General features: G+C 30.5%; 2 protein-coding genes across 2 annotated transcripts; both read left to right on the top strand.

Annotated features, from left to right (window-relative positions):
* Positions 1-2,121: 2,121 nt before the first annotated feature.
* Positions 2,122-7,940, top strand: LOC130937804 (WRKY transcription factor 72A-like). Its single transcript, XM_057867106.1, has 5 exons — positions 2,122-2,416; positions 4,095-4,193; positions 4,451-5,035; positions 5,417-5,530; positions 6,590-7,940. The coding sequence occupies exons 1-5, from the start codon at positions 2,261-2,263 to the stop codon at positions 7,658-7,660; spliced, it is 2,025 nt and encodes a 674-aa protein (XP_057723089.1). The 5' UTR covers positions 2,122-2,260; the 3' UTR covers positions 7,661-7,940.
* A 4,940-nt stretch (positions 7,941-12,880) lies between these two features.
* LOC130937772 (ubiquitin-conjugating enzyme E2 2) lies at positions 12,881-15,067 on the top strand. The gene is made up of 4 exons (XM_057867104.1): positions 12,881-13,112; positions 13,715-13,848; positions 13,986-14,011; positions 14,487-15,067. Exons 2-4 carry the CDS (start codon positions 13,724-13,726, stop codon positions 14,792-14,794), a joined length of 459 nt encoding a protein of 152 aa, XP_057723087.1. The 5' UTR covers positions 12,881-13,112; positions 13,715-13,723; the 3' UTR covers positions 14,795-15,067.
* Positions 15,068-15,353: the final 286 nt, after the last annotated feature.

Genomic DNA, 15,353 nt, shown 5'->3' with positions numbered 1-15,353 from the left:
CCACATAAAATCATAAATTTTCTATTTTCACACAAATTAAAAATTAATGGCATTTTATTCAAATAAAAAGTCCTAAATTATATTGTGACAATAAAGAAATTTTTTTGCAGAAAACGGTGCTACATGGGCAACTTGCATAGCTCATAAGCTACCCGATCTTCTGACGTCAGTGTAGCTCAGGTAAAATACAAAAAAGAAACGATCATTTCAATGGTTTGAAAAACCGAAATAAGTAGTTAAAGGGTTAATAGATATTATTGAGAGAGAAGACATCATCAATCAACGTTAACCAATGAGGAAACTTTATTCTCAGTTTCTCACAGCCCTACTTTGACCCTCTCCAGTCCCCATTCGTAATTTTCTTTGTTTATCTAGATGCGTGTAGTGGTTATTTACTGCTTTCAAAAATAATATAAATTTATTTTATATGTACGAAGATTTAAATATAAGTTGATTATATAATTCAAAATGAAAAAGTAATAAACTAAAAATTAATGACATCCCCACTCTGTTACAACTTGGTTTATCTGATCTTTTAGTTATATATTATATATATTCCCTATTCTTAGATCATTTTCGCACCTAACTAATTAACACAATTTTTAACCTCTTCATTTCTTTCGGTATTATTATTCAATTGTTATAAGAAATTAAAAAAAAAAAAGTAATATCAGCGACGAAAAATAATTTAAAGTAAAGTATAGAGAGAAAACTGTAAAAACATGTAAAACTTTTAAAATAGAATAGTGCAAATTAGCAAATCAATTGTGTTAGGAACCAAATTTTTTTAACCAATATATAATACAGTCAGTAAAAAAGTAATAAAGATGGTTAAAAAAAATTAAGGATTGAATTGTTATTGTGAAATGAAGAAAAAAAAGAAAAGAAAGAAATATTGCTGATTATTAGTTAAAAACGAGATACATATGTAGCATGGAAGTCTCACTATGTTAAATTGCTTGACTAGAACTAGAAGAGAAGAGAATAGAAGACCAAATGAATATAAAGATAGAAAGGAGAAATTAAAAAAAGAAATTAAATTAAGGAAGTCTCCGGTCACCAGTTGTGGCAAAAAGTTTGACCCTGGAAAAAAAAAAAAAAAAAAAACCCTAGCTAGTTGCAATTGGTGTTTATATATGTTAGGTGTGCAAACATGTGACTCTTCCTTAATAAAATGTAAGAAACTTCAACGATGGCACTTTTAATTGCAAGTAGGCTTAGGGTATTTGCGACCATTGCGGCTTGAACCTCTCTCTCTCTCTCTCTAAAAAAGATGACATCTCGTCTCAAACGTTGAAGTTGAATTCTTCTTCTTATTATATCAATTCTGTAGACTTATGTTATTAGTTTAACTCTCAGCTTGTGCTTTTTTTAATCAATTTTCTTCTCTTGAGTGCAATTGGATTGAGCTGTGTGTTTGACATTTTGTACGTGTGTATCCGTGTTACCAAAGCCAGCGCATCAATAATCACCAAATTTTCCTTTTTTCTCTTTTTTATTTTAATTTGTCAATACTTTTTTCAAAGACTTTTGTTGTTTGTATATGAATTTAATTTTAATGTATTTTTAGTATAAAATAATTTTATATATATTTAATTATGTAATGTTAAATTAATAAAAATAAATAATAATTATCTTTTATATTAATAGTATAAATAGTAATAATATAAAAGAATGAAGGTGATTAGATGATTATTTAAAATATTTATAATGTTGATATATTAAAATTAAATTTTCTGTATATATATAGATAATTTGGTAAAATATTTTATGATAAAAAATATAATATAATGTTGAGAGAATTAAGGTAAGAAAATTAAATTACGTATATATCTCTTCTTTATATCCTTAATTTTTAAGTAAATTAAATAAAAAGTTTAACAAATTATTTATGTTATATCCAATAAAAAAATATTTTTTATATTTTTATTATATTTATTTTATTTTTAATAATTAATTTTTAATTTCTTTATGTTTTACTAAGACATTATCAAATAAGACCATAATATATGTGTGTTTTTGTATTAAATTATACTTATTTTTTAATAGGTGATATTTAAGTCGAAGTAATTAATAGGAACAAATACTTTTTTTTTTTTTAATCCCTTTCCAAGAGTCAAATACTTCATGCAGGTCCTCTCTCTCTCCTGCTATATTATCATAAAAAGGGGGCTTTTGGTTTGAAGACCCGAACAGAAAGAAAGAATATCAGAAAGGCCAACTGAGAAGACCGAAAGAACTTATTCTTTTCTCCCCAAATATGGAGTTTGCTGCTAGATCTGGTGATGATGGAGGTGATTCACCACTCAAGGAAGAGAAGAAGAGAAGTGACGAGTATCCTGATGATGATGGTGGATGCCATGGTGATCATCATGATCATGCTCCTTCTAATAAGCAAGACACAACAATTGTCAAGGTCAAGATTATTTTATTTTATTTTAATTTCCCATCCTTGTTATTTATTCCTTCCTTATTTCTATATTTTATATAACAAGTTAAACATTTCTCTTTCTATAAATATTGATTGAACCTTGATGAATGATTTATTTGTTGAATTTCGTAGTCATCAAATTATACCGATGATCAAATTTGTTTTTCAGTTTCTGCATCTCCTGACTTCAATTCAATCCTTGTTTTGTTTAATTATAGTAATCCCATCATTTTATTCAATATTATTGTTTACACAAATATATAGCTAAAAGAAATTCAGTCATATAACTTTGTTTGTTAACATACTTTAAATAAAATTTCACATAAAATACAAATCTAGAAGACATAGAACTGTATTATGATCAGGAAATTCCTTTTTTTTTCTTAGATAGAGTATACCTTATTCTTCTCATTTTTCTCTGATCTCGTTTAATTTAAACATATTGTAAAGTTTCATGTATATCTTCAGTGAGTTCTTTCCATGTATATGTAGTAAATAATCCATCTTGTTTAGCAAGAAAGTCAATTAATTAGGTTATATTAATGGAGATTATAAGGTTTAATTTGATTTATTTTTATTACTAGCTAGGGATTTGCTAATATAAGCTTTGATGATGAGTGCATTTTTAATAACACTCTTTTCTTAAAAAAAAAAAATTATGATCAGCATCATCATCGGTTTGAAAAGTTGCCGTATTAATTACTTATTATTACTCCTTTATTATTGAATTAACAGAGTGTGGTTCTCAATTTCCTCTCACACTAATAATCTGAGGATATCTTAGTTAAAATCATAAGCTATATATATATATATATATATACCAACAAACATATAAATACTTTGTAACTATTTCATGAATTAAATTTAGTAATTGTTCTAGTATATATAAATAAATTAAGATGGCTAATATCTGTGTTTTGAAAGGGAAAAGGATGATGTATGTATCTGCAACCTCATAAATAATATTCACGTAGCGTTGAATCAGTCAACATCTGCAGAGAGATAAGATTTATATTCAAAACAAAGCCGTCGGTTGAAAGTAATACACAAGTCCAATCATTCATGTCATATGCAATCTAAACATATTATTAATTACCATTATTTATTTATTTATTTATTATATTTATTTTTTTCAATTTTATTTTAAAAATTAATCTGCACGACTTTGATAAGAGTTGACTCATGCATGTGCCCTGAGAAGAAAACTAACGATATACATATATCTAAACATGATATATATAGTTAGTAATTCACACTGATGCACATGCTAATTAATCAACTAAGAACAAAAGATTCCCACCAAGGCTAAACAATTCAATAGATTCTTCTCAGTTTCTCATTTGAACAACTACTTGTATTCATTCTCATAATCTAATTTTCTCTATTACATGCCAGCATTTAGAAGTGTGCTACATGTTTGTTATATCTATATATTATATTAGAAGCTACAAGGACGAGCCATTATTAGGGATAGATCAGATGAGTTCTTGGTCATATAACATTTTCTTTTGGTACATCTCTATTTTTTGTTTTAATTATTTTAAACATTTTTTATTAGTTTTATTATCCAACTATAACAAATATATGTACATATATATTTCTTAAACCCTACATTTTAAACCATACTAAATGTTTTCGCATACTTATCTGATATGACATACAGGAGCCGCCACACATGAATAAGACTGATAACAACACTGAAAAATCCATGGCGGAAGAAGCTTCTGGAACAAGCGCGCTATTGGCAGCCAAAAAAGAAGAGGTAATTGATAATGAATAATAAATTCATATAATTAATTAATTTCAAACATTATTTAATTAAAAATAATATTAGAGAACCAATTTTTTTTTTCCAGCTAACATTAACTAATTATTTGTTTATTCTAAATTTTAAATCTTAAATCATAATAAATTCTAAACAAAACTTAGCTAATATTGTTTATCTAAATTACAAACTCTTAATTCTGATCTCTATTTTCATCCGTCACAAGAGTGCATTAATTAATTCCTGTTGTGCAGGTTATTGATAAACAACTTGAAAGCACTAAGGCTGAAATGGGTGAGGTTCGAGAGGAGAATGAACGGTTAAAGATGTCGTTGAACAAGATCATGAGCGAGTACCGAATGCTTCAAATGCAGTTTCACAACATAGTTAACAACAAGCATGAAGATAATCAAGAAACAATAATGGAGGAAGCAGACCTAGTTTCGCTCAGCCTTGGAAGAGTTCCAGTTCCAAGAAGAAGCAATGAAGAAGATAAAAAAGTCTCTGATAGTAACAAGAGGAAGAAGGAGGATGAAGATGATGAAGAATTGAATGAGGAATTGGCACTTGGATTGGACTGCAAGTTCGAAACTTCAAAATCGGGGAGCACAACGGAAGCTACCAATTTGCCGAATAATAGTAATAACAAGGAAGAAGGTGGTGAGAGTACATGGCCACCACCAGCAAGCAAGGCCAGAGAAGGTGGTGGCGGCGGCGGCGGTGGTGGTACGGCATCTGCATCTGCATCAGTTGTAGAAGATGAAGTATCCCAACAGAATAATAATCCTGCTGCCAAGAAAGCTAGAGTTTGCGTCAGGGCAAGATGCGACACCCCGACTGTAAGTATGATGTTAGATACTATTTATTTATTTATAGATTTCGCTAGGGAGACAATGAATGTGTACAAATGAGTTATTGAGTTATACAATGAACATTTCTCATACTATCTAGAATAACCATCCGAGTACTAGGGATAATAAACATCTTCCCAAAAGATTAAACTGATTTTGGAGTTCACCAATAATCGAACTCTAATAATAATTATATCTCTAATATTTCATAAACCTCTATTGTACACGTTGCACAAATATTCCATTGGCTTCTCATACTTTTCCTTTATTTATTTATTTTTATTTAACGGTTTAAAGTTTGGGAATGAGGGATTTTAACAAGATAGTGATTGATTAATAATGTTGATGATGCATGATACATGCATGCAGATGAATGATGGGTGTCAATGGAGGAAATATGGACAAAAGATTTCCAAGGGAAACCCATGCCCTCGAGCTTACTATCGCTGCACAGTTGCACCCTCGTGTCCCGTTAGAAAACAGGTATATATGAGCGAGAATAATCCGGTCAGATGAATAATGAGAGATGCCAGTAACCTGAATAATGAACTGCGTTTCAGCTATTTAAAATAAAAATTATATTTAATTAATTTAAAATTTAATTTTTAAAATTAAAATTAATTTTTTTAATTTATTATTTATATTGTTAAAAAAATATTATTTTTCTATATTTTTTCTAATGAAAAATGCTAACAGCTTTAAAATTTATTATTTAATTATTAATTCAATTTTTTAGTATACTTTTTTTAATATAATAATATAATAACATATTTTATCTCATATTTTTAAATATTGATAACTATTTAATGATAAAAAATAATAAATTTTAATAAATTTCTAATATTTTTCTATATTAGTTATACATATTGTTAAACAAGCTAGGTTATTTTGGACCATTCATTATTCATTATTTGTTAGAGTAGAATTACGTTTGAGGAATAATTATATATGAATTATTTTTGTACTTTTTTTATTTAAAAAAATATCTAAAAAATAAGAAAAAAATATTTTTTTATATTATACAAAAGATATAGCAATTTATTTTAATAAGAGAAATGCAAGTATATAGCTCACATTCTATTTAATCAAAATTTTATCATTTCCTTATTAGTATTAGATAGAATGTGAGCTATATTTTTTAAGAGATATTTTATCATCTTTAATGATGATATTTTACCATCTTTTATGAAGTATAAAATCTTTAGAACATTATTCGACAATTATTCATTTATTTATACTATCTTCTTTTTCTAGATATTCTATCTATATCACTATTGGAATTGCCAAAGAAAACAAAAATTTTCAGGAAATTAAATATGGGATAATTATTGGATACTTTTTAAATTTTAATCTATAGATCCACCTCAAAAAAATTATAGCATGTTATATTTCCGATTCATGATTTTCTATTTCATATTATAATTTCCTAAGAGAAATGCTAAAACTTGATGATTTAAGTGCATATTTTGTAGGTTGTAACTTGTTTGATACAAATAATTTTATAATTCAGTACTAATTAAGCTCGCATATGCTAAATTTCAGGTGCAAAGGTGTGCGGAGGACATGTCGATTCTAATCACCACCTATGAAGGGAACCACAACCACCCTCTCCCTCTCACAGCCACCGCCATGGCTTCTACAACCTCCGCCGCCGCATCCATGCTACTTTCCGGCTCCTCAACCTCACACACTATGGCTCCCACAAACACGGCCACCGCGGCCGCAGCCGGCAACCTCCACGGCCTGAACCTCTACCTCCCAGACGGCTCAAAATCAAGACAAATATACGTCTCAAACCCCGCACTATCATCCACACCATCACACCCAACAATAACCCTTGACCTCACTTCTTCAAACCCTAATTTGAATAATAATAATTCCTCATCTCCATTTGTTAGGTTTTCTTCAAACTACCCTAACCAACCAATCAGATACCCTTCTTCCACAAGCCTTAGCTTCGGTACTTCCAACGATTCCAATCCACTTTCTTGGAGCAATAATGGATTCCTCAGTAGCTACAATAGTACTCATCATCAACCATTCAACAGAAGCATCAACATGCTCAGTAATAATAATGTGAACTTCGAAAGGCAACAACAACAACAAACAATGGAGAACTTCTATCAGTCTTTCATGCAAAGGAACAACAGCAAGAATGCATCATCATCATCATCATCATCAGATCCTATTGCCGCTGCAACAAAAGCAATAACAGCGGATCCCAGTTTTCAATCGGCTTTGGCTGCGGCCTTGTCTTCGTTCATTGGTGGCGGCAGCGGCATTGGAAGCACACATCATCAAGGGAATAATTATAACCAAGTTGGTGGTGGTGGTGGTGATGGAGAAAACAGTAATAATCTTATTAGTCAGAAGATGAAATTTTCAGAGCTGTTTCCAGTTTCCTCTACCTTGGCTTCGAGTTCGAAAGTCATCAATAATAGTAATAATGGCGGATGTGGTTCGAGCTTCTTGAACAAAACGCAACCAACAAAAACAACACAGAATAATGGAAGCTTCATGTTTCTTCCACCTTCTTTGCCATTTTCTTCTGCTCCGAAGAGTGCTTCTGCATCTCCCGGCGATAATGGAGGTGATGATCATAGATCATCATGATATATCAATAAAGCTAGTTAGCTTATAGCTATTTATTTGTTTGAATATATTTTTCTTTTGAGGTATGGTATTTGTATATAACAATGTTGATGACATGTGGTATATATGGATATGACTTATTACAAGGTTCAAAAAGATATTGGAGTAGTTTTAATGACTAAAACTTTCTCCGTCAAAATTATCACTATTTTGTTTCTTTGTTTCACTATAATAAGTAGGTCAGCATGTACTATATCTGGATCTTATTATATCTGAATACAATTTATTACTTGGTTTTTCATTTTCATTCCTTTTTTGGAGCCTGTATCTGCCTGCATTGATGTGATTAATTATGTTGTCAGGAAACATTTGCAGCATAACTAGACTGATAAATAATGTTCATAAAATATATGTATATAATTTGATTTTTTACACTACTGTTTATAAAAATATTTAATAATAAAATTTATTAGAATTTAATTTTGATTTACCGAGATGGTAAAATAATTTTACATGTATACCAATTATGTAACGTTATATTAAATACTAAATATTTTAATAATTATCCAAAACAATAATAGATACTATATATTAAGTAATGGTATAAAATATTTTACAATATCAGGATATCAAAATTAGTCTTAACTTATTATATCATCTTAGCTTGACAACATTTTTTATAACTGTATAAATTAATTAAATTTTTATTAAATATGAAATTATGTATAAAATAAAAGAATGGTTTTTACTGTAACATGTTTTAGATTTTCAAACCGTATTAAATGTCTTTTTATTTTTAGGAACTAAAATGCTATTATATAAAGAATAATGTTAGAGAAATAATAATTACTATATTTAATTTAATATTTATAATTTTATGTATTTAATATTAAATTTTTTTATATTCAGTAATTATTACTATAATAAATAAATAATAGTAAATATAATAAATGTATAATTATAACCATCTATGATTTTTAAACTATGACGCAGATATTTTTTAATACAAGCGGTAGAAAAAGAGGTGAGGACGAGATACAACGAGCGATCCGAGGGTGAATAATGAAAATAAGAGGGAAAATTAAAGAAAATTCTAGCTAATTAAAATATTTTTGCTATATATATCTAAGTATTTTTACCAATTAAATTCAATTAAGTTAGTCTAAATTCAATAAAAATTGCTCACATTTATATACATGAATTACACATTTTTTTACGTAAAAAATTGTATCAAAATTTATTAATTATGACACATAAATTTCTTAATTTTGATATTGAAATTTCTCAAAATTCTGAATTTGATGTTGCAGTTTTTTTTTCTCTTTCTTCTTTTTTTTATGCATAATTTCTTGTATTTTTATTTATAAAGTTACATTTTTTTCAAAATTTTTTGTGTTTGTTGTCAAAAAGATAAACAAAAAAATTATTTAATTCTTTCATTTAATTCTTTCTTTTTTTGTTTTGATTTTTTTATTTTTCTTAAATAGATGAAACAAAAAGAATTATGAGTGTAAAAAAAGAAAAACTATGAAAATAAGGAAGAGGGGGGAGAAAGAGTTGTTTGAGAAAAAATAAAACAGAAAAATAGTACTAAAATTTCTTAACTGTGACACATGAATTTCTTAACTTTGATATCAAAATTTTTTAATCGTGATATAGAAATTTTTTAACCGAAATTTCTTTTTATTTTGAACACAGATTTTTGCCAGTAAAAAATGTATTCTCGTAGTGTTTGTTTTTTGAAAAAAAGAAAGGGGGCGGTCTCAATAAGCTAGACCTATGCTTCGAGTTGTTTCATGCCACAAATAAACTCGAACACTTAAAAAAATCTGTAGGATAAGCGGATTCACACCTCTTACAACTGACACAGTCCTCCGTTCTTGGGGCGGAAGCTATTTATGGACTTGATACAGTAGTTTCTTAACAAAGATTTTTTTTTTACTTATTTGTCTTACTCTTCTTTCTTTTTCTTTTTTATTGTTCTTATTTCTTCTTTTTTGTTATGTATTTTTATTTCGTTTTTGTTCTTATTCTTTTTAAAAACAGAAAGAGATATAAAAACAAAAGAAAAACAACACAAAAGATGATGATGATGATGATGATGATGATGCGAAAGAAGAGAAAAGACGAAGCTAAGAGAAGAATGCTGGTGCACGAAGTTTAAACTCGCACAACTGAACCGGCAAGTGCACCGGGTCGTCCAAGTAATACCTCAGGTGAGTGAGGGTTGAATCCCACGAGGATTGCCGGATTGAACAAGCTATGGTTATCCTGCAGATCTTAGTCAGGCGAATAGAAAGAAGATTTGATTGTTGTAGGCGCATAAAAAAAAATAACAAAAGCGATAAATAGATAGGATAAAGACAGTAATTAGCAGTAGTTAAGGCTTCAAAGGTGCTTCTTCTTCTGAATTAACACGTCATACTCTCTACTTCAACAATGAATGATTCCTTCAATGGCAAGGCTGTAAGTGATTAAGCCATGGGTCGTGGTCATTAATCTCCTCAGGTCCAGACCAAACATCCGAATGAACTAGATCAATCTGGGAGAGGGTGAAGCGTGCACAAGTCAATCTCTTTGTTGATCCTTCTCAAAACGCCACAGACAAGGTCGGATCTTCCGGATCAGAGACTGCTGTTCTTATGGTTCTAGCCCTTAGAGTCACAGGAACCTCAATTGTCCCTGACTAACAAAGTTATATGTCACATACCCCGATTAATCCAGATAATTCTGTTGGAACCCGTGATGCATCCTCAAGCTATAGCTCAATATTATCCGGGTTAGGACTCGTAAAGAACTCATGTAGAATCGAGATTCATAAGGATGAAGAACGACAATGCATCATAGAATAGAATCACACATTCATTGGAATAGAAAAGTAATTGTATTAATTCATAGGAATCAGCAGAGCTCCTAACCTAAATCTAGGATGTTTAGTTGCTCATACTGTACAGAATAATATGAAATGTTCGAAAGTGGTAAACGAGAGATCGAAGAAGCCCTAAACAAGGATGATCTTCCCTTATTTATACTAATCTAATAATTAAAAATTACAAAAATAAAGTAAACTAAGTTGACTGATGCGAAAATCCACTTCTAGGTTCACTTGGTAAGTGTTTGGGCTGAGCTTGGCTTCTAACTTGAAGGAGTGGGCGTTGGACGCCCACTAGGGAGTGTCCATGCTGCTTCCTTCCTCCTCTTGGGGCATTGAACACTGGATTTGGGCGTTCAACACTGGCTTGAGTCCCTTTGGGGCATTGAACGCCATAGAAAGGGGGTAGTTTGGGCATTCAACGCCCAATTTGGGCAGTCCAATCTGAAGAAAAGTATAGACCATTATATATTTTTGAAAAGTTCTGGAAGTTAGCTTTCCAACGCCATTGAGAACGCATCATTTGGACCTCTATACCTTCAGAAAATGCTTGTTAGAATGCACGGAGGTCAGATTTTGACAGCATCTGCTACGCTTTCCTTGTCTCTGAATCAGACTTTTGCCAAAACTTTCCAAATTCACCTAAAATCATAAGAAAAACATAAAAGCTCAAAGTAACATCCAAAAAGTGAATTTTGCATAAAAACCTACTAAAACATAATAAAACTCAACAAAATATACTAAAAACACTAAGAAAATGACATTAAAAAGCGTATAAAATATCCGCTCATAAGAACACCAAACTTAAACTGTTACTTGTTCTCAAGCAACCAAAAACAAGTAGGACTAAAAGGAAGAGAGAGATACAATAAGTCTTAAAGTTTTTCAATGAAGCTCAGTTCCAAATGATGAACGGGACTAATAGCTCTTTACTTTTGAACAGTTTTGATATCTCACATTCTTTTGAAACTCAAAAGTATTGGCTTCTCTTGGAATTAGAATCCAAATAATATTATTAATTCTCTTAATTTAGCTCTTCTTGATTCTTGAACACAACTTCTTTAGGTGCTTTGCACCTTTTTGAGCCTAGCCGTGACTCTAAACTTTAAGGATTAAGATTTCAGGATGAAAATTGCTTAGATTAACTATTAGACTGTAAAAAAGTAGACATTAGAAAGAGTAAATTTTCATTCTTCTTTTGCAATTTTCTTTGTTCTTGTTTATCTTGTACAGTGCTTTTACCACATGTTTTTCCAGTTTCTATTCCTTCTTGTTCAAATGTGTTGGTTTAATTTCTTGCAATTCTGATCCATAAGTATATTTAGTTAAGTTAGTTATAGTTATTAAAGAAGACAAAATAAAAAGAATCCTTCAATGAGAACAGTGAGATAAATTTCAGGTTTTTTTTTTTGTTTTCTGCATCGTACGATTATGGTTTCCTAACCTTTTTTTTGCATGCAACTATGAAATGTCACTCTGCTGATGTTAATATATCGATAGCAAGGAATCATATTCTTCTCGTGAATTGAAAACGGTGAAAAGTGTGAATGAAGTTTAAGTAGTGCTACACACGCGCATCAGTTTCTCGCTGTAAACGCGTTGTGATCTAAAACTCAGCCACTATAGACCATGTTATATTATTATTCAATATGTTTTATTATTATGTTAGTGAGAATATAAAGGGGATGTAGCTCAAATGGGCGCCCGCTTTGCATGCGGGAGGTACAGGGTTCGATCCCCTGCATCTCCACCTTTAATTTTAACTACACTACTCTTCCATTTTATTCTTCTACACCTACACTTATCTGCAGATGCTTGTACTCAACTGCTCATGTATGGGTTTTTCTCTTTTCTGAGTATCCCACCCTCTCCGTAAGTTAAAGGGTCAAAATATTAAGAATTTTAGATGACAACTAGCAAATTTTAAACCCTATCTTTTTAACCATTCTACTTCTTCCCTTGCAAAATACAAATTCTTTTACCCAAGTTCATCCCACTACAAGACAAACATTCTCTCACCTTCTCCCAAAAAAAAAAAAATATTATTATTATTATTATTATTATTATTATGTAATTTGCGTTTATATTTATAGTAGAGACTTACATATATTTTGTCTTCTTATAAAATTAATAATTAAAAACAATTAAATTATAATTTAATCAAATTATTTAATAATTTTTTGTTATTAACTTTACGTAAAAATAATTATATGTAAATCTCTACTTATATTTATACATATTATTTTATATATTTTAATATTTAATTTATATAAATGATTAATTTAATAATTCATCCCTCTTCTTCTACACATAATAATATTGAGAAATAAGAACAAATACGATATTCAAAAAGAAAAATAATAAATTAAAAAAATAGTAAATTGAAAAATTAAAGCGAGTGGAGGAATAGGATGATGATTTGACCCCAAAACCAATAAACGAGCACAAATGAATGAAAACGAGAAAAGAATAAGAATAAGAATAGCTCCTCTTTCTTTCTCTCTGCCCTTGGCCGCCACTCCTTTAGATCAATCGCCGCTGCCATAAAGCTCCCGTTTCTCTCGTTTCCACTTTTTCTCAATCCTTTCTACTTCCTTTCCGGTGAGCCAATTCATATTCTTTTACCTTTTCTTTTCCGATTTCGTTCTTTTTCCTGCAATTTAATTTAAAAATCAATTTCTTTTTTAATTGTTCCGGTTGTTCCAGTTTGCGTGTTGTTTCTGTTATAAACTATGATGACGAGTGTGGCAGACGATGGATCTGTGTCTAAATTCATGATTTTATTATTTTTTTTGGTTGTTGGTTCCTTTTGGAATTTGCACTGTTTTTGTTGATTTTGGGGGTTTTGTGTTCTGTTATTGCTAATAAAGTTTTATGTATGCGATTATTCTTGGAAATTTATGATTCTACGTTTGTTGTGAAGTTGTTGCCCTGTCAAGAATCATGAAAAATTTGCCGGATTAAAGATGTGAATATTATAGCTTAGGTTGAAAGTTTTAGGTTTCAGAATGTGTTTTAAACTCCTTAATTGTCCATCTGTTATGGTCCTTTTTTTAATTGACATAAATTGTGATTTTCTTAAGGTATAAACAATATATTCAATTCTGTAATATATTGTTTTTGTTGAAATGAAGCTTTCTTTGGGTTGAAAATTGAATTCAAGCATTTATCTTCCCCTGATTTGTGGATGTTGTTTTTCCTAGGTGGTAGAAATGTCGACTCCTGCGAGGAAGAGGCTGATGAGAGATTTTAAGAGGTTGCAACAGGATCCTCCTGCAGGAATCAGTGGTGCCCCTCAGGACAACAATATTATGTTATGGAATGCTGTAATATTTGGGTGAGTTCAGTTGACGCTGGATTGAGGATCCATTATTGTGTTTACTTGTATAATGTAGTCACTATTTTATTTATTTCACTTTGTTTAAGTATGGATGGATAAGCAATTTCTGCTTTCTTGTCTGCTTTGGATTGCAGTCCAGATGATACTCCATGGGATGGAGGTGAGTCATTCTTTGTACCACAGCTCGTATGTCAAAACAAGTTTGATACATGTTTCATATAGGTTATTTTGTCATTTTGTGTTTTAGATACAATTTTAATGATTCTATAATATAAGGTGTGCTTACTTTGTAGATTTATGTTGCAAAGAGTGCCATGGTCCTTTCACCATCCTGAGTCTTGATTCTACTATATTTTGAGATGCTTTTGATGAATGTCTATGTTTATCTTAAAATTGAAAATCTTTTTACCACTGGCATCCAGATACTAGTCTTTAGTTAAACTTTTAAATCCCTAGCCTATGTAGCCTTGTTGCACTCTAGTTTGATATTATTTTTTAAAAAAGTATTGTGCAATCATAGTTTGGTTGCCTTTTCATCTGAATTGTGGATTTGGATGTCAAATTTTCTTTTGCTTGATATCATCATATCAGTTAGATATATTTAACTGCCTGTCTATATATTTTGAGCTATTCAGGCACGTTTAAATTGACACTCCAATTTACGGAGGATTATCCAAACAAGCCACCAACTGTACGATTTGTATCTCGAATGTTTCATCCAAATATTTATGCAGATGGGAGTATTTGTTTGGATATATTGCAAAACCAGTGGAGTCCTATATATGATGTAGCCGCTATACTCACTTCTATCCAGTCATTGCTTTGTGATCCCAACCCAAACTCGCCTGCAAACTCTGAAGCAGCTCGGATGTTTAGTGAGAACAAGCGTGAGTACAATCGAAGAGTGAGGGAAATAGTGGAGCAGAGCTGGACAGCCGACTAAGCCCATCCTACTCCTGTGATTCTCCAATGGCATGAATTAGGTTGCATTGCTATCTACAAGACCCATTGTGCAAACTTTACAAATTCCAAGTCTTATTCCTTGCTGTTTTGAATGCTAGCTCCATCTTTAATTGATTGTAGTTTTTGCATTGTGCATGTCAGTTATTGTAATATAAAAAATACTGTGTCAATTTGCATTTGATTGTTGGCAAGAAAATGTGTAAGTTGTAGTTTCTGAAATGGTTATGACTTATGATAATAAGGATTTATATTATGTTCGCCTTCTCAAGTTTCAACCTTCCATTCTGATAATGAGAAATTACTACTCTTGATAAGAGGTGGTCAGTCATGCCAAGGGGGATGGTTAAGATTTAGGAACTAATTATCGAAAGACGTTACATGTAAGTGCACTCAAGTAATATCATGATGCTTTACCGAATATTCATTTTCTTGTTTTCAAGTAATATATAATTAGATAGTTGTTAACTGAATTCTGAATTACCCCTTATCTGACGATCTTTAATTATATCTGTTCCTAAAAACTAAATACTCTTATTTTT

This window comes from Arachis stenosperma, chromosome 1 (assembly GCF_014773155.1).
Source record: "Arachis stenosperma cultivar V10309 chromosome 1, arast.V10309.gnm1.PFL2, whole genome shotgun sequence".
Classification (NCBI taxonomy): Eukaryota; Viridiplantae; Streptophyta; class Magnoliopsida; order Fabales; family Fabaceae; genus Arachis; species Arachis stenosperma.
The sequence above is the reverse complement of the archived record's forward strand: the minus strand, read 5'-3'. Positions and strand labels throughout refer to the sequence as shown.

What these genes read in the sequence shown, in the direction of transcription:
- LOC130937804 (XM_057867106.1), top strand. Translation starts at nt 2,261, where the DNA reads ATGGAGTTTGCTGCTAGATCTGGTGATGATGGAGGTGATTCACCACTC. An exon ending in CAAGATGCGACACCCCGACT is followed by an intron (nt 5,036 to 5,416) that starts GTAAGTATGATG and finishes ACATGCATGCAG; the next exon opens with ATGAATGATGGGTGTCAATG. An exon ending in CGTGTCCCGTTAGAAAACAG is followed by an intron (nt 5,531 to 6,589) that starts GTATATATGAGC and finishes GCTAAATTTCAG; the next exon opens with GTGCAAAGGTGTGCGGAGGA.
- LOC130937772 (XM_057867104.1), top strand. Translation starts at nt 13,724, where the DNA reads ATGTCGACTCCTGCGAGGAAGAGGCTGATGAGAGATTTTAAGAGGTTG. An exon ending in TGGAATGCTGTAATATTTGG is followed by an intron (nt 13,849 to 13,985) that starts GTGAGTTCAGTT and finishes TTTGGATTGCAG; the next exon opens with TCCAGATGATACTCCATGGG. An exon ending in TGATACTCCATGGGATGGAG is followed by an intron (nt 14,012 to 14,486) that starts GTGAGTCATTCT and finishes TGAGCTATTCAG; the next exon opens with GCACGTTTAAATTGACACTC.